Below are 19709 nucleotides of genomic sequence, written 5' to 3'. Positions count from 1 at the left end.
AAAGTTAGTGACTTGGCTGTGGTCGCCTGGCTAATTCTTACCAGATCCAGAAGATGCACCAGATCTTCTGATTCTCCACCTAGTTCTCTGATTCTCAGATTCACTACAAAGCTTGTTGGCAGCCATGGTATTTTTAGGGGAAAAAATGAGGGAGGGTTCTTCTGAAAACCTTGGTTTTAAGACTAAGCTTTACTGCTCATTATCTAGGAAACTTAAACCTCTCTTCTCCACCTCAGTCTTCTCATCTAGGTAACTCATGATGGGGAGAACTCATTTTTAGAGAGTGTCCATGAAAGTACCACATAACCTTTAATGTGTCTAGATCAATGTAATGCATTGCCAATAGGTCCCCTGTCTCTTGCCACAGGTGACATCCAGGAGAAGGATGCAGAGATCTCAGACTTCACCCAGAACATAAAAGTAAACTACCTATTTTACTACAAAAAGAAGGAACTAAGATATTTTACTGTAAAGACAGCCCATGGCTCTCAGAAAACAGCATCCTTGACCCAATGGCCTATCACACATCCAAAAGTCAGGCCACCGTTCATTTTCACTCTCAAATGTGTAAATTGTCCAGAAAGACAACGCTAAAGGAGCATGGCAGAAAAATATCTAAGCCGTTTCGCTTTACCAACCCAATAATCTCCCACAATGAAAATTCCAGTTTTAAAAGCACTTATTTATTAATTACTACTAATAATAAATACTGTAATTCTTTCTCATGACTTTTAACTAAGGACCATAGAATTTTTACCATTATCCTACTATTTTCACACATTACATAATACAATCTATACCTATTTTAAAGTAAACATAAGTAAACATTTTCATTTATAAATAGTTTTTTTAACTAAGTCTTTGTTTGTATAACACTTTGCATCCAGGAAGGTAGCAAAATACTTCACAGACTGTACTTTAAATAAAACACATGTCCTCTTCTGCTAAAAGATGAATATCATTTGTTTCTGCTTTAGTTAGTTTTAAGGAAAAAAACTATACTCTTTCCCCTCATAATACTACTCCCTGACTAGACATCAAGACACCAAATTTCTAGTCCTAGCCTCACTACAAACTCAGTATTAGAGAACGCATTAAGTCCCAACTTCAGATAACAGCTAATCTGGAAAACGCAAAGCCTTTTAATACCTGGCGATTGCCTGAGACTTACAATTGCTGTTGCTCTTAAATGATGTGTCAGTAAAAGAACTTTATGAGAAAGATGGAACTCATTGTTTGGGGGTTGCATCTTGTGCTATGGTAGTAAAGCTGCCTTGACTTCTCCAATGTAACGTGTCTTCACAATGACCCAAAGAGAAAGAGAGTTGGAATATGAGTGAAAGGAAGAGTACTGTCAGTCCTTTGACATTCTGCAGGTGGTCGCTACATACTCTAGGTATCAGGCGCGTTGTAAGCAGTGAATGTTCACACACGACTGCCCCTGACTTCCCTGTAGAGGAAAACAGCCTTTTCTTTTTTATCAGGTTACCATGATTTCATGATCATGAATGTTAATCTCATCGTTGGTAGAGAGGCATCTGTTCTAGTGGTACCTTTTATAGGTCCTTGGATGTTCCTGGAGTATTTTACCCTTCTCCCCATTTGTTGTCAACTAATGCAAATTCCTGTTTTCACCCAAGAGCACAGATGCCTTTGCTCACCTTGGTCTAGTCTTTGTCTCCTCAAAGCATGTGTGTTACCATTCGAAGAGGTGATGATGGTAATGGTGGGTAGTATTTCTTCCCAACAAGGTGGTGGTACATTCCACCTGGTTCTGTAGCATACTAAACTCTCCCAATTGCTACAGAAATCAAATTCGGATCTACCATGTCCCAATGTTATCCATATGTATCTATGGCAACTTTTAATATGATTATAACCCCATACTATGCACAAAGGGCTCCACTGTGTGCTAGAGTTTCTGTAATGTACAAAACAAGATCCATGCCCTAGAGAATAGACACTCTCCCCAATGATACAGAAAACAGGCATTAGACTCTATGCATTTATTTTAGTGCTCAGGGAGTGGCAGAACTCAATATGGGCCAAGACAGTTTCACAAGGAAAAGTTTCATAAGGGATACATCATTTTGCATGGGCCTTGAAGAACGGGAAAGGCTTAGATGAGAAAAAGTGATAAAGGCACTAAACAGCCAAAATACTGTGTTCAGGGGCTCAGAAACACAAATGTGCTCAGTCTTTCTGACACCCTGTAAGTTAACTGGGCTAGACCAAATGGAGTATTGACAGAAAGGAAATCTGAGAGGGCCTATTTGGTATAGATTCAGTAAACTTACATGTCCAGGCTAAAGAATCTGGAACCAGGGATATCAATTAACCCATCTTTTCTCTAAGTATACTCTGAGGTTGATAAGTGTTCCCTCTAAAAAGGACAGGGGAATGGTTTGCAATCTAATAATTCTGGGCAATGGTGGGGGGTGTCTTCAGCACTTTACTATCCTTATGTGCATTATAAGTTTGCAAGAGAAACATATTGCCTACAGTGTTTCCTATATTTCTGTAACCAAAGAATTTTCTTTGGGGTGCATTTTTGAGTTCTAGTGTTCCATAAAACTCATTTTGAGATATACCACCTGGAAACATCTTGAAGGGCAGGAGTTGGAGGCAGGGCAAAACACTATCTTGTGATGATTAATCTGGTACTATTATGAATGGATATGTCATCGACTACAGAGAAGAAGATATCATTGATGGGACCAAAGGGAAGGAGAAAGATCAGAAGAAAAGAAGATAACCTCCAGCATATGGAGAGAGTGTGGGAAGAGGCATAGATATATCTTGAAGAGCAAAATGATGAAAATCCAGAGATATCAGAGAAGAAGATAAGAGCCAATGAGCTTACCACACTGGATGGTCTAGATCATCTTACCAATGTAGGAGGCAAGGTCATCAACTGAAGAAGAGAATGGAGCATGAACTTGGTGAAGTAGGACGTATTAAGAAAAACTACTGGAGGGGCGCCTGGGTAGCTCAGTCGGTTAAGCGTCCGACTTCGGCTCAGATCATGATCTCACGGTCCGTGAGTTCGAGCCCCACGTCAGGCTCTGTGCTGACAGCTCAGAGCCTGGAGCCTGCTTCAGATTCTGTGTCTCCCTCTCTCTCTGACCCTCCCCCATTCATGCTCTGTCTCAAAAATAAATAAACATTAAAAAAAATTAAAAAAAAGAAAAACTACTGGAGATTTGTATTTAGAAGCAACGCTGAGCAGGAGTGAGGGTCCAGATGACATGCATGTGTCAGGTTTTGTACTGAGGGCGGGAGAGAATGATACGTGGTGATGGATTCATGGTTGAAGAACACAAGAAAAGACCCTGTATACAGAGGGTCGGGGATCAAGGAAATCTGAAAGGTTATTGAGAACAATGTTGAAATGGTTGATCATAGAGTAAGGCCAGGCTGGACATAGATATCCAGTGAAGTCAGCCGGGGCCTACTAATGGCCAGGTGAAAAGAGTTGATTCCTTAGGCATTAAGGAAGGGGGTTCTCAAGCTGGGGTTGGAGCATTTGATGTCAAATGTGAAGCCTTAAAGAGTACATTGGAACGAAGATGAGGGGTATAAAGTCACTGGAGAAGGTGGTGGTAAAAATCCATGGGGGAAAATGGTAATGAGTTTTGTACTAAAGTATCGATCGAAATAGAGGGAAAATATAAATCAAATGTGGAAGGTTTGGGCGAAGGTTAAAAACAGGTTCAAGAAAGCAGCAGAGAACCATGATGCAGAATCTAGTATAAAGCTATGGCAAGCACCCCAATGAACAGGAGTGGGATGCAGGCAGGAGATCACAAGCTAGGTGTAGATGAAGATTCAGAGCACTGTGATTAAAACCTGGCCTTAAAGCCCAGCTTTGCTACCCTCTCTGGCTTTATGACCTATGGTATATATTTTTCACCTTTCCTAAATGTCAGTTTTCTCATCTATAAAATCAGAATATAATCTCTACCCCCAAAGTGATTATAAGAAATGAAACTAAACAAAGTATGAAAAGTGCCAAGCACAATACCTGCCACACAGCATTTAGTTAACAGCATCCAGGTTACAATGGAGGTGATGGAAGCAAGAAAAGTGGAGTGATGTTCACTCTGGAGACAGTGACAGTGTGTTCTCCAGGGTAATGTCATTTTGATATTCTTGGTGCCTATTTTCTCCATTTAGCCACAACCTGTAATGACTAGTCCAGAAAACATACTCAGTACAAGAAGCAAGGTATAGATAACTCCACTATAACGCAAATATGCTGCACCATAGATCGAGTCTGTGTTGGAGTCCTCATTATATAGTTTCAAATGACCTTTCTGCCAGGACCTGTGGCAGACTTTCTGCTCAGAAAGATTCCAGAGTCGAGTGACTTAGAGAAGGAGTTCTCATCACCAGTCATTCATTAAAACCAGAAAAATTATTACCATCTGTACACGTATGTATACATATGTATATATCCATATATGATACGTATGTATTGAGATACATATCTGTCACCTGATCGCAAAGATCTCTTATTTTGAAAACAAGAATCAACTGTACCTGATAGCTCCATGTCTCCTGGGACATGCAAGTGTTATTAACAGAGTTTGTGAATTGTCAAAGAGGAATCCAGAGGTCTCTATGGAGAAAATTAACATAGATTTTATGTGACAAACAGCAGGACCTTCTATTTGCAGGGCCATCCCAGGGGTCTTCAAGCTGTCAGAGGTATTTCTTCTGGACATGGGTTAACTAGTGGCTATTAAAGAGCTAAAATATTTTAAAGTAAAACATTTCTTACAACATTGGAAAGCTGAAGATGATGGGGTTCCTGACTTGTTTGCCTGGCCATGATGCCTTCAGTGCCTTATTCTTTGAATGGTTTTTCTCACCACTTTCCAGAGGGGTGGGATTAGTGATGTAGACTTGGGAATTCATTTCAGGTGATTAGTTAAATAGTTAAAAGTCAAATAGATTTCTTTAACAGGTTTAATGGTTTAACAGGTTGATGAGCAACTTAATTCCCACATCCTTCTTCTCAGGGGACTATTAGAGTTTTAAAGGCCCTTAAAAATCATAGAATCCACGTTTTCTGGAAAATGGAAAATGCTGAGCCTCCTACAGGTTAAATGACTCATCCAAGGTCATCCAGCTGGTTCTATCATTTCACTTTCCCTTTTCATCCTCTTGCTCTCTTTAACTCTCCCTCCTTTTTTCTCTCACCAATATTTTGTGTCCTACAACCACCTCTCTGCCAATTATTTCTTGGATTTATCCCACCTTTGTAAAATTTCCTAGCCTCAAATTATGAGACAGTGGGTCTTTGCCAATTAGGAAACCCTCACCACTAATTCCTCACTACATTTGGGGCAAAGAAAGGAGGGAAGTGGAACAATTTTAAATTTACTGTGATCTTTGAGACAGCTTTATCTACACCTGGGAATTGCTGTTAGACAATTAAGGTTAGTAAAGCTCATTGAATTTCTCAGAGGAAAGGTGTTATTTGAATTATTACCAGATAATTATTGTTAAAAATAACAATAATGTAAAAAATAGAAACTTTACATGTTAGAGGCATTATCATTTTAATTTCCAATGGGGTTAGTGGAGCCCTGGGGGATCGAGGAACAATTTTTTTTTTTTTTTCATAATGTGCTCTACGCCAGAAACTCCTTGAATTCTGTCTAATGCCTGATGACCTGACAAACTGGCCCAGAATCAGAAGCCGGTCATGCCGTGTGTGCTGTTAGCCAAGTTATTCAGCTTGAACTGCTCCTTCGAAAACAGTAGGAAGGCAAGAGTCAGACATAAGACCTGTGGTACCCAGACCAGTGTCATCGGCATTACCTGGGAGTTTTCTAGAAATGCAGAATCACAGACTCAGTCCCAGACATGCTGAATCAGAAATCCTGAATGATTCATTTGTTCATGAGCGTTTGAGAAGGCCGATATAAGATGTTCTCATCTTCAAATAGAAAGGAGCTAGGAGAAAGCTCCATTTATTGATAGTTTCTGAAAGAGTTCCTTCACCTGAGGTCTGTGCTCCCGGTTTTTGTGTTTCCAGTGGCTCTGAATCATCATGGAAATAGCATAAGCCTCTTTCTTGTGCTGAGGTCACAGTGGGAACTAGAAATGTGTCCATGCTGTGTTGGAACAGTTGTATAATTAAAAAAAAATAATAATAACCCAGATTTAAAGTCAGAGGGATCGGGCTCATATCTGACCTTGAATTCTGACCTCACTATCCGTGGCTTTCTAATCTTGGAGTGGTTACTTGAGCTCTCTTAGTCTCACTTTTCCTCATCTGTCAAATGGCATGCTAATACCTTCAGCACAACATTGCTGTGGGGATTAAGTGAGGATGTATTTATGTGTAAAAATTCCCCATGTCATCCCTAACAAAAATGTAAACATCTAACAAATGGTAGCTATTATTGTTACTATTATCTTTTTTGTAAGCTTTGGTCACAAAGGCCCCGTCTGTCATTTTAGAATGCTTTGGCTTGATTTCCAAAGAATGGGAGGAGCCACAGTGAAATGAGACCTCCACAGAAAATTCCATGCAGTGATCTGCGGCAGTGTGTTACATAACGGCTCTTCTCTCCAAGGGCTTGCAAGACAGAGCTACAGAGACATCAACAACAATAAAACAGACTGGAGTGGAAATGACCCACTGTCTCCCCTGCCTCTGACACCATCAAGAACTTTGCCAGCTGGGTTCCAAGAGCAGATTCGTTATTACAGTGATGATGTAAGAGGCAGAGAGAACAGCTAGATTTCCAGATTCTGGGAAGCATGCATAGCCCCAGTAGCCTCTCAAGATGATCTTTTGCTAACTAATTTGGGTGTAAATTTTAAAAAATAAAAAATAAAATTTAAAAAAAGATGATCTTTTGACTTAAAATATGAGTACATTGGATATGGAAAGCCGTTGCATAGAATAAATATGAAACCTCATGAAGGCATTTTCACGGAGTGTTTTTTTTTTCAATGCTTTATTTATTTTTGAGAGAGACAAAGTGCAAGCAGGGAAGGGGCAGAGAGAGAGGAGAGAGGAAGACAGAATCCGAAGCAGGCTCCAGGCTCCGAGCTGTCAGCACAGAGCCCGATGCGGGGCTCGAACCCACGGACCATGAGATCATGACCTGAGCCAAAGTCTGACGCTTAACCGACTGAGCCACCGAGGTGCCCCTCGTGGAGTCTTTTTTAGAGCCGAACCACCCTCTAAGCAACAACATATACCACACTGTGCAGTAGTTCTGACTAATAGCCCCTTAGGTGTGTGGTGAGGCATGCAGGGAAGTAAGAAGGGGGATTAGGTGACAGGCTGCCAAAAAATGAAAGGAAGATTACAGCAGTGGGATGTGAGGCTAAGAAAGGGGAGTTTGAGTAAAGAACAGAAAGATTCTGTCTCCATTTAATTATAAAATGCACAACTTAAATCAAATGTTAGGCATATTTAAAATGTACACTTATCTAATTACACAATGAATTTGTATGCTTTCAGGTGATTTTTCATTGCAATGTACTAGACATATCAGTGAGTGATACCCTTTATCATTTTAATGTAGTTGCCAGGGGGAGAAAAGAGAAGGAAGCTATATCTGGTGAAGTGTTGATAACCTGTCTGGCCATAAGATGGTTTAGTAAGAACTATAGAGAGCTCTTGAGCCCAATTTGCTGTTTATGTGGCTACTGGGGTGTTGCTATTGAATGGATGTCTCGATTCATAGCATGGCTCCACCATAGTGGCCAAAAAGAATATGATTAATACTACCAAGGTTTTCCTCCAGTGAGTAACAATGAGTAAGTACTCACCTGAGAGAGGCAGATGAGGTCTTATAGCACTGTAGGCTACCATTTAAGAGCCCCGCTTTCCTGCCAAGTGAACACTACGGAGATTCCTGGAAAAGCCTGTTTTTTTTTCACCTAGGTGAACACTGTCATCCCCATGTGTTTACTGGGTGGAGATTTTCATCTTTGGGTGAGAGGAAAGGATTCTGGTTGAGGATGAGGATAAAAAGGAGATTAAGCAATTACTGTTTCTCCTATCATGAGAGGAAAGAAAGTTAGAACAGACCTGGGAGCACTCACCTATGCATTTCCACAAGTGTCGTGACACAAGGAGAGAAAAATAAGTGACAGTGTAAACAAACTTATAGGATAAATCCCACACAAAACTAGGTGGAAAAAGTACTGATGTGGGTTGCATTATAGCAGGAATGCCAACAGCCTCTGGTTCCACAAGGTGAGAATTTAACCATAGAATTACTATGGCATGTTTTCACCAAGAACTTTAGCTGAGCCCACTGCTTTTCTAAAGCATGAGGAATTTCTTCATCCTGGTTTTCACCCTGAGTTTATCACCCCAGTGGTGTTTGCAATATTTTCATAATTGTCTCTGTGGATCATGTTAGAAAGGTTTGCTTCCTTGTTCTTTGAAATCCACCTCGTTTTTTTTTAACGTCATTTATCTATAAAAGGGTATTTATTATTTCAGTTTATTGAAGTGAACAAGTTAAACAAAATTCTTTGTATCTTGGAACCCAGTATATGCTTGCTGGCTGTGTACCCCATTAGCCCCTCACTCTCTCTGATCTGGTCACTGTCAACGGTCTTCTGGGCCTATTGGTGCCGAGCAAGCAGGGATAGATATTTAAAGATTCGTAACCTTTTCTATCAGTTATTGCTGCTCAACCAGGAACAGGGATGTGGCCTTGAGCAAGTAAGTTCCCTTAATCTCATCTGAAAAATGAGAGGTGATGAACTTTCATGTCTTTCCAATTCAGTCTCCATTCCATGAATCTAAGCAAGAATTTTGATTCCTTTTAACTTTGGTTCAGCAGACACCAGCCGAGCGCAAGTCTGTGTGCAAGGCATTGCACACTACAGGGGCACACCAAGTAAAAACTGTCTCTACTTCCTAGGAGCTTATAGAGAAGGAGCCAAATTACATAAATAACAATCCGAGTCCGTAGAACGTGCAAAGGGAGTAGTGCAGAAAGTGCTTGAGGACTCGGGGCACTTTCCTTTGGGAAAGGCTTCATAAATCAGGTGGAATTTGGATGCAAAAGAACGGAACTTTGCTGCTGTGTAGGAGTAAAGGAGTAGAAATTAGACTGGGGCTATCTTGTAGAGGCCTTGAATACCAAACTGAGAAGTTTGAATTTAATCCACTAGGCAAAGAGCAAAGGAATAATATGTTTAGAACGGTACTGGAGGAAAATTAATGTGGTATTGGTGTGAAGGACTGGCTAGAGGTAAAAAGGACCTGGAGGAAGCAAAGCCATAGGGAGGCCCTGGCATGAGCCCAGGCTCAGGTGATAAAGGGACAAATAGGTGTTGGGATAGAAAGTAGGTGTTGATTTAGGAAGCACGGCCTCAGCACAAACCACATCTCTTGGCAGCTGATTGGATGTGAGAAGCAAAAAAAAAGGAGGCATTGAAGATGACTCCTCCATGGTAGGACCAAGTAACTGGGTGAAGAGGGTACCGATCGATGGCAGGAAATGGGAATATAGTTTGAGGGAAGGCAATGAATTCTGTTTTAAACTTTCTGAATTAGACGTGCCTGTGCTGTATTTGATGGAGGTGTGAGGTTAGTGGCCCTACCTTATTCATCTTTTCCCGGTGCCTGATAGATGCTAAGCAAACACGCATGAATGAATAGATGAATGAATGAATGAATGAATGAACGAATGAACAAATGAGTGAATGAACCAATAACCAGAGGCTATTAAGAATGTGGATCTGGAGCTCTGTAGACAAGCAAGAACTAAAGATAGTCATGTGGGTGTTCGCTATGGAGAAGTAATTGTTGAGTTCATGGAGGGTGGGTGTAGGCAAAGCCTGAGAAGAGAATCTTAAGGAATAGGTACATTTAGGGAACAGGAGAAAGAAGACAAGCCAGCAAAGGAGGCAGAGGAGAGAACTGAGAGGTGGGAGGAAAGTCAGGATAATGCAGTGTTCCAGTGAGAAGGGAGGACAGTTTCGGGAATAAGGTGGTTATCAGGGCTCCGTGTGGCCAAAGGGGCAAGACCTGGGGAAGGACCTCTGGTGTGAGGCTGGAGACAATCAGAGGTCAGTCCTGTAGCCCCTAAGGCTGAGAGCCACAGGTTAGAGGACACAGGAGACAGTGGAGGTTCCATATTATAGGGCGGAGTCACAGTAAGAGCTCAGACCTTGGCCAGGCCAGTGGTGGTTTTAGAACAGGTAAGAACTAGGCACCAAAGCAGGAGGGGCTACAGTGGAGTCAAGGACACCAGAAGAAGAGCTGGCTTGGCAAGGTTGAAGGACACCCCACCCTCCCCCATCTTCCAAGCAGGCTTGTATCTCCTCACCACAAAATCAACTCCATCTGCACAGACAGGGTGTGGTGGAAGATCCCAGACCACTCCGGCCATCAGGTGGGCACCCTGAGAACGGACCCTGGGTGACATCCTCTTTTCTTCCTCTGCCTCCCCTGTCGTGCTGCTCTCTGGTGCAAACGTGCAGGCCCAGACTCTTACCTGAGTCCCATCAACGTGAATGATCTGTCTCCATCAACGTGAATGTCTCCATCAACGTGAATGATCACCATCACCTATCATTTAACAGCCTGTCTTTCTTTCTTGTTTTCTCTAGATGCAGCCGCTCTCTGTTCCCTGCCCCAATGAACATCTGCACTAGGCCCAAGCCTTGGAGTGATTTACCTGAAGAGTGACACCATTGATTTGGAAACTACTGTGAGTACACCCTGCCTCCAACGAAAGGCTTCTTAGTTCGCCCAGTTTAAAAAACAAACAAACAAACAAAACTCACACAGTTGTAACTTTCATGCAGATGAAAGTTTAGATGGCTTCGTGTCTGGAACACAGTGAGGTCACCAGACTCAGTCGTGGGGTGCCTGCCACGCCCGCCCTGAGCAGCATCGCGCCCTCCTCACCAGAGGGCTGTGCTGAGCCAGACCCGGGCAGACCTTGCAGGGCCCGGTGCTCTTCTGCCTGGTCGTCTGCACCCCCACCCGAAGCGATGGTGGCTCCCGCGCCCCCTCTTTGCCTCTCGTCACCTTCTGTTGACTCTCACCGCAGCTTGTCATTTCATGCCACCCTGCTCAGATCCATGAGCCAGCTCTGTCGTCTGCATCTGCCTGTTGTCCGAGTTGCATGCCGGCACTGGGCTGTTGCTTCCTTGCTCCTTTAGGAGGCCAACGCTCTCCCTGTGGACTCTGGGCTCCTCAGCCACGTCTCGCAGCCATTGCTTCCAGCTCAACCTTGCCCTCTGGATGCATGGCTGTGTGAGTGTGATTTAGTTTCCTCTGTGTCAGCCATTGATGTAGGAGAAGTACAGCCCTTACAAGGCAAGGTGCAGAAATAAGTTGGGGTGGGAGATATGATGCCTCCAGGAAAACACTTAGTTTGGTATCAAGTATTCATTAACCGATGCTAAAAGTAACAGATGAATATATGCTTTTTTTTTTCCTGGAAAAGCCAGAAATTTAAATTATTTAGAGGCTATGCCTGCAAAATAGCTTAATTATACATTTTAGGACAAAACCTCGTTCTAGTTGTGTTTTTGAGCTTTCCTGTATGGTATGAGGCAGGTAATGGGATGGTGTTTTACAGACATCTCTGTTACTGGAAAACACTAACCCTGGGAGACTAACATCCCTCTTAGGCTTTCAGGCAGGATTTTCACATTCCTATTTTCTACGTCTTTAGCTATTCTGGCATAAATCATACCCAAAAGGATAAAGCTGGTGTTTTTGTTTTGTTTTGTTTTGTTTTTTGCATTGCTTTTCACCTTTAATGCTTTCAGTCACCTGGATGGTGATTGGTGGTAGTGGCTGTGTAGGTGACAGGCAGGCTTGCCTGGACAGCACAGACATGGGGACCATCAGAGTGATCTGCAGTACTCCTGGGGACCAAAGATATGACGAAGAGCAAAAATAGTTTCTTCAGGGGCTGCTGGTAGCTCAGTTGGTGGAGCATCTGACTCTTGACCTCAGCACAGGTTCTGATCTGAGGGTTGTGAGTCCCTGCTGTGCTGGGCATGAAGCCTACTTAAAAAAAAAAAAAAAATTCTTTATATCCAGGCAAGGAACTTACTTGTATGAACACCTTCATTCATCCTTAAGTTTTAGTGCAAGGAGTGCCTTAGAAATTCCCACATCTGGATGGTCTTCTGGGTTTTTCTGCATCCCAGAATAACTATGCTGGTGCCAGTGGCACAGCTGTGCTAGGGTATAGCTGGGATTCCCAGGTTCTGTATCCTTTGGGAGAAGGAAGAGTCTTTACCACTCCTACCTTCCTGCAGAGAACTGTGATCCAGACCCAGAAATCAGGACTTACAGTGTCCTGAAAAACACAGGGAGGTCCACAAGTGAGCATCCGTTTCTGCCCTAGGAAGCATTTTACCTATGTGGCAACACCTGCTTTCATGCTTTACAGGTCCTACCAGGGACATATTGGGCTGTAACTTTTGCAGGCTCTGCTTTTCAGAAACTCGGCTCTCTCATATATAAAGAAGAAACAGCAATAAAACTTACATACTTGCTAGGTACCAAACCACTAAGGTGAATAAAGTATAAAAATGTGGACTAATTACAAAAATATGCCCTTCAGTGGGTTGACAGTACCCTGGGCCAGTCTCAAGGCTTGGGGGTGAGTACGGAGGGCACAAGTGTTAGATTTGAAAACCTGCCCACTCCCATACCACCTGCACAGCCACGCTCAGCAGCCCTGCCTACTTATCTGGATTGTTATGATAATTAAGTGAGATAATATGTGTATAATGTCTGACACATCGGAAGTGAATATATTTACTTGACCAGCTAAAATTCACTGGGCATTTACTATGTTGCAGACACAGCTCTAAGGACTAGAGATGTGGCAGCAAACAAACCAAAAATCCCCACTCTCACAGAGCCCGCGTTCGGCAAGGTATTGATTTGTCCAGCCCCCTAACTGCAGTTCTGACTAGACTAAATGCCACACCTTCCTGGCCCCTTCCATTTAAGTTTAAAGCTGAGAGTAACAGCTTTCCCCCGCTGCTAGCCTGGTGGTGCTTCACCATCCCTCGAACACCCCTTTACCTCCTCTGCACCTCAGTATACAGTCCTTATAGTAAACCCTCTCCGGCTAAAACCTTTGAGTGTGCCAGCTGTTTCTTGCCAGGATCCTGACTGACACAGCGAGGGAGAAATACGCTGAAAAACATTATAAATCAGCCTTGCCACGAAGGTTGAAAAAATCAAGAGAATAAAATGTTTTCATTATGAAAGCATCTTAAATTGACCTGGGAACATTAGAGTAGTAAAGGGATAAGTTGTAAGTAGACATGATAAGTGAGAATCCCAGGGGTTTACCTCAGTGCATGGACCATAGTGCTCAGGTTTGATAGACTTCCATGGTCCAGGTGCAGCTTGCTTAACCCTCAACTTCAAAAGGAGCTTTTGGTATAGGAGCAGCAATGACAGACAGGTGAACAGAAAGACAGTGTCAGGAGGGTAATACAGTAAGATCAAAGTGTTGAAGGGGAGATTGCTTATCCTAGCATTCTTTCCATCTTTGCTACAATTACAGTCCATTGTCCCTGCCCGAGTCCAGACATTAAAAAAGATTACTAAGATAAAGGAAGTGCCTTCTTATAGCTGAGACGATGAAAACCATAGAACTGATGCTCTCAGAGCTACCATCATTGGGCACTGACCATGTGCCGTCACTCTGCCAATCACTTGACATGAATGATCTCATTTAATCCTCACATCAGCCCAAGGAGGTAGGTATTATTACTCCATTGTTTCCACTGAGGCCCAGAGAAACACAGTAATTTGCCTAGGGCACACAGCTACTTGATGGTAGGACTGTGTTCCTCTCCTCTTCCCCCCTCCCCAAATACTCTCTTGATCTTTTCCAATGGTTTTTGGGGAAAGAGAATAAGGAAATGGTTACCATTCCCCCCAAAATTGAGGGGAAAGCATCATTGGTCTAAATTGTCATGATTCAATGACTGAGTAATTATTTATCAAAAGGAGATTCTGACTAATTCTTTCCTATCCATCCAGGCTGATAAGTGGAAGGCATGTTAATGTGCAGGAGAGGGTGGGAGCCCAGTGAAGAGAGAAAATTGGGAGAGGGAGATGGAAGAGAGCACTCGCCTCTCAACAGCCCCAGGAGCCTGATAAGAGCTCACACGGATAAAATATTTATTTTCCATATGTTGCAGAAAGCACTGCCATCACTGTATGTGTGCAATATGTGCAAAGAAGTATGAAATATATACATCAAATGCCACCGATCTGGTTAATTTCCACACGTTTAACATGCCTAATACCTACCATCTCATCAATATGTTTCAATGCATATTTCTTTCCACACGCAATATGTCTAGTAAGGAAAGAGCCAGCATCATCCACAACCTTACTCATTGCTATGTTTCAGCCCAAAGCTTGTTGCCAGGGCCGGCACAATGAGAGTTAAAAACCAGCCACCAGTCACCTTAAAATGCCTTTCCAGTTCTTGAAGCAGCCCTTTTTCTCGTAAGAGAAATGTATGCAGTGGGGAGATGAAAATGTTTTTGTTCTCTTTGGACAATTGGGAGATATTCAGTGAGAATGTCAGAACTGACCGTTGAAAGGCAGGTGCCTCCAGCCACACTTTTTTTTTTTTTTTTTTTTGAATGCAGAGCTCCACCAGTGTGGCGGGAGGAAGTGCACAATGATTGGTCTGTTTCTCTGTGGAAGTGTTCAGGGTACACCCAGTTTTGCTTTGCATATATTTACGAAACATCTGCCCTTTTCTTGTTCTTAAATCCTTCCCCCTCACCATCCCCCTTTCCCCTTTCTCCCGGTTTCTTTCTTTGTTGTTGTTGGCTTGTCTAACTTTTTCATTGGAGCTTTCATTTTCCGGTTGAGGGGCGACTTCATCAGAGTGTATAATTTTAACATTGAGGGAGGGAGGAAGGGAGGGAGAGAGGGAAGAGAGAGAGAGGGAGAGAGAGAGAGAGAGAATGAGAACTGAAAAGAAAGAAAGAGGCTGAGCGGACAGAGCTTGGCAAACCAACCTTTGGCATGGTGACTGGGAAGAAGGTTCTGGTCTGGTAGGGAGTTTGCCTCTCTGACATGCTGCCCCAAGTCTCCTGTGTGCTGCTGCCCTCTAAAGGCTCCAAGGAATAATGCAGAGCCACAGAGGCTTGGACAGAGTTACCCTCAGATGTGCCATGTTTATATAATTCTTTTTACACAACCAAAGAAGGTATTTTCGATTAATTACTACAGGACTTGCTCTTTCCTCCTTAATAAACTACGAACTGAAAAAATGGGGTCAAAATAACAGCACCTGTGCGTGTCTAGACACAGCCTGCTGCTACGTTTCAGTGTCTCTCAGCTCCAGGGAAAGGAGTCCAACAGAACTATTAGAGAGGGTGAGGAGGGAAATGAGTTGCTTCTAAGGACAGTGAGTGGCTCTCTGTTATCTGTGAAGTTGGGAAAAGCCCAGTGGTATAAGGATAAGCAAATGAGGGAGTGAACCAAAAGGTTGAATTTTCAATATTTTCATTTGTAGAGGTGGCTTTCAATGCCCCTGTACTATGAATGTTCTCTGAGTGTGATCCTTGAGACAACAAACAAGAGGGTGTGGTGCAAAATGTCAGGTAGGAAGCAGGATCAAATCTAGGGAAGGAAGCAAGGGCATTTATATGAAGTACAATACCATTTTTGCAGCATTAAAAATGAAAGAGTGACATTGGTTGTGTGGTCATGTACACATGTTTGAAAGAGGGCTTTCTCAACTGCCTGAAACACACATCCAAAACTAGCATAGGCTTTGTCTATAAGCGTCAGAAATAAATATTTTTTCTGTGCAGCGATATCTGTCATTAGTATTTCATCCTGATATTTAAATGACTCAGGAAGACCAAGCTCGCTTCGGGGAGCGAAATTGTCCTCTTCTTATCGAATGCCCTTCATGGATTCAAAGGAAAAGCAGCCAGTCAATGTAGATTTCACTGCTGCATAAAGTGTAGGAAACTTAATTGGGATTTAGACGAGGACTATTCTCAAAATATACTACATCTCAATTCCGCTTCATTCCATCAACAAACAAATACTGAATGACAGCTTTGTCTAAGCTACTCTGATGAACAGTACACACTAGAGAGCAAACTCTGGGAAGGTAGCAACCACGCTCGTTGCATCCCCTAACCTATGCAGGCACACCATAGGCACATGATATTTATAAGATGACTATGTGAATAGAGGAATAGTGGGAGGGAAGGAAGAAGGAAGGAAAGGATGAACACAGAGGATTTAAAAATCACTAAGACATTTCCCTCAGAGAGTTTACAGTCTCACAGGAGCGATGACCACATAAATAATTATCATTGAAACAAAAATTTAGTGAGTAAAATAGGGAAAAGTAAAAAATTTTTGGAATTTCAGAAAAAGGTGGGAGGGAGTTGAATCTCAAAGAGAGAGAGAGAGAGATTCTATCTGGTAGAGGGGGGAATCAAGACAGTTAAAAGATAAATACAATTTCAACAGAGTTGAAGGGAAATAACTTGAAGAAAGATGTAGAGCCAAGGATGTTCAGATTCCCAAAGATGTTCTACAAATAATAAAAAAACTTGAAAGTCCTGGGCACCCGGGTGACTCAGTAGGTTAAGTGACCAACTCTTGATTTCAGCTCAGGTCATAATCTCACGGTTCATGAGATTGAGCCCCGCATCGGGCTCTGCACTGACAGTGTGGAGCCTGCTTAGGGTTCTCTCTCTCCTCTCTCTCTGCCCTTCCCCCTACTCATGCACACACACTCTCCCACTCTCTAAATAAATAAATAAACAGAGAAGAAAAGAAAAGAAAAGAAAAGAAAAGAAAAGAAAAGAAAAGAAAAGAGAAAAGAAAAGAGAAAAGAAAAGAAAGGAAAAAAGAAAAGAAAAGAAAAACAAAAAGAAAAGAAACTTGAAAGTCCTGTATGGCCAACATGTAGGACATGTGAGCTAAACTAGAGCATGTATAGAACTCATGTGGGGTGTCAGGCTAACCTGGTTATCTCAGAGGGGTCAAGGAGGATGGAGAGCCAATAAAAATTAACAGCAGTGTAAATAAAAGTGTTACGATGATAGCGGTGGAAATGGAAAGGAAACGTGGATGCGAAAAATATGAAGGAAGCAGTATTCTCAGGTATGGACGAATTGGCTTTAAGGCAGAGGAAGGTGTTTTTAACCTAAGGTTTCTAACCTGATGACAAACCTGGTGACAGACAACACTGATGGAAATGGGACCTTAGAGGAGGCACTAGCTTTCGATGATTAAAAAAAGGTGAGACTTTGATCTTGGATACTTTCTTAAACTGAACCCCAGAAAGTAGTCCTTGGATGTGCATGTAGACACTCAAGTCTTGGGGATTGATTCCATAGTCACCCATCCAAGAAACAGTTGGTAAAGCATTGCAATTTGTTGCTTCTCTTATTGGCTTCCTCCATACTGAAAAATATGTCTGAAAACTTCCCCTGTCTTTTCATCTTTACCATGCCATCTCTGCCTCCTGCCCTCTGAAAAAGCAGATTTGATTTCACAACCTGTTGGACGAGAAACACAGCATGCTAATCATAACACCATATTCTGCGAGGGCAGATTTTAACTACCCGGTACAACAAATTTCGATACAAAATATTCTGTATGACAAGTCCATTGCCAGGCTTATAGAAACAAGAAAGACATGGAAGCAAAGCTACTTACAACAAATTCTGTTGCACACATAATCTTGTACCGAAAAATTAAATCAAATAATTTCTCTGGTCACCAATCAAATAATGATAGAAAAAAGGCACGGAGCCATGGAAATTGGAGGGCATGTTCAGGGTATGACTAAGAATGCAGAGTGCCTAGGGCCTAGGGCACATGCAGTATAAGTTAAGTATTTCTGTGTTTATATCAGTTTCATCATCCTGGGGAGAGGACACCAGAGCCAACCACTACCTGACGTCTTTTACTTCCTTTTCCTGACCCCAAATCGCAATTAGCAACAATTACTTTCTAATTCCTTTTACCCATCTCTTCACGCCCCAAATTCACAGTCGCACTCCCACACTCCACGGTCATGATGTACCAAATCAACAAACAAAGGGAATGTTAAGCTTTGGATGAGCAAAGAGTTGGAAGAGAGGATCTCCATGTGACACATTACCGCTTTACCTGCTAGCAGCTAAGCTCATCTTTTCACTTTTCATTTGCTACTTTAACAAAAACCTCCATCACTACCCTTTCATCTCTACAGCCTGCAAATTTAGATTGTGATTTGAAATTATGTGTTCATCTGAAGTAAATCTAATAACAGCAAGAAAGTTGAATGTTCCTTAATGTATTCCGTGAATAGAAACTTGAAGCTGGAAGGAACATTTAAGGCCTTCTAATCCAAGCCCTTTATTTTACAGATGAGGAAACTGAAGCCCAGAGAGGTGAAGTGAGGTGCCCAAGGCCACACAGCAAGTTAGAGGCACAGCTAGTACCATAGCTCAAGTCTCCTGACTCCCAGTCCAGTGCTCCTCCCATTACTCCACGGGTCCTGTCTCTAAGCTTCCTGACAAATGCTAGAACGGTAAACCTCCACTAGTATTTTTCAGACCATGTTAAAACTCTTAAGGGGGAAAAAAGGATGCTTTCTTGGATAATGTCAGCCATACGTAGCTCAATCTGTCTAAAGTTCTGGGACAGGGTCTTTTTATGCAGCCAACAGAGTCCAAATGTGGTGCTGTTTGCTTGGCCCATATGCTTTCATGTGTTCCCAGTTAGGCCATTACTGGAGGGAAAAAAAACAAGAATCAGCTTGTTTTAAAACAAGGGACATACTGGACTCCCTCCCATCCCCCCTCAGAAAAAAAAAAAATCAAGTTATCTTTAACAGATTCTAAAAATGCCTTTTCCCAAATATGCAGTCAGTTCCTTCAAAGGGCCCTTTGTTTATTTTCAGGAAGAAACCCAAGACAGCTGAAAACCAGAAGGCATCTGAGGAGAATGAGATTACTCAGCCGGGTGGATCCAACGCCAAGCCGGGCCTTCCCTGCCTGAACTTTGAAGCTGTTTTGTCTCCAGACCCAGCCCTCATCCACTCAACACATTCACTGACAAACTCTCACGCTCACACCGGGTCATCTGATTGTGAGTACACCAGTAAGGTGATGGTGTCTTCGCGGCGCTTGGAGCATGCTTCTCCCCTGGGTTCTGGCTTTTTTGTTTTTGCGTTCAGAACAAGCTGTTTCCTTCTGGTCTTCTAGAGTAGTCAAAAGTAACCTGCCTCCATTTTGATTCAGCCAACATCTATATTTTCAAAGCTACAGTGTATTTTAAAACCAGGTGTCCAGCCATTTGGACTCAAAAGGCTGATTAATTACATGAACCACATTTTCTTTCATAGCATCCACTCAAAAAAAAAAAAAAGGAAGAAGAAGAAGTTGTGTTACTGTTTTCTAATTATTCTTTTGTCCCCGCGATCTGAATAATGGCACTTCCACCATGACTAAATTGAACCACCAAATATGGACCTCAAAAAGCCAGTTAGACACAGGAAACATCCATTTTGAAATTACATAATACAAGTCAGCTTTGCATTAGTTATTGGAGTCTCATTTGGCTTGGCTGAATTTCCGTCTTTCCAGTTTTTAATTTATTTTGAAGTGGTTAAAGGATAGCATAAATTTACAGAAGAAAAGAGAATGGCTTCCAAGAATTCAGAATCCACCCAGACTTCACG

The 19709-nt window shown here is 42.3% G+C and overlaps 1 protein-coding gene across 5 annotated transcripts in view; it reads left to right on the top strand.

Moving 5' to 3' along the window:
- The window catches only part of ZBTB20 (zinc finger and BTB domain containing 20), a 764386-nt gene that overhangs the window by 703029 nt on the left and 41648 nt on the right, over nucleotides 1–19709 (top strand). For all 5 annotated transcript variants that reach the window (XM_042954830.1, XM_042954828.1, XM_042954831.1 and 2 more), the window contains 3 exons: nucleotides 10606–10706; nucleotides 18394–18557; nucleotides 18930–19117. In XM_042954830.1, coding sequence (XP_042810764.1) covers nucleotides 18547–18557; nucleotides 18930–19117 — 199 coding nt within the window. In that variant the 5' untranslated portion in view covers nucleotides 10606–10706; nucleotides 18394–18546. The remainder of the gene's footprint in view (nucleotides 1–10605; nucleotides 10707–18393; nucleotides 18558–18929; nucleotides 19118–19709) is intronic.

This window comes from Panthera leo, chromosome C2 (genome assembly GCF_018350215.1).
Source record: "Panthera leo isolate Ple1 chromosome C2, P.leo_Ple1_pat1.1, whole genome shotgun sequence".
Taxonomy (NCBI): domain Eukaryota; kingdom Metazoa; phylum Chordata; class Mammalia; order Carnivora; family Felidae; genus Panthera; species Panthera leo.
The sequence above is the reverse complement of the archived record's forward strand: the minus strand, read 5'-3'. Positions and strand labels throughout refer to the sequence as shown.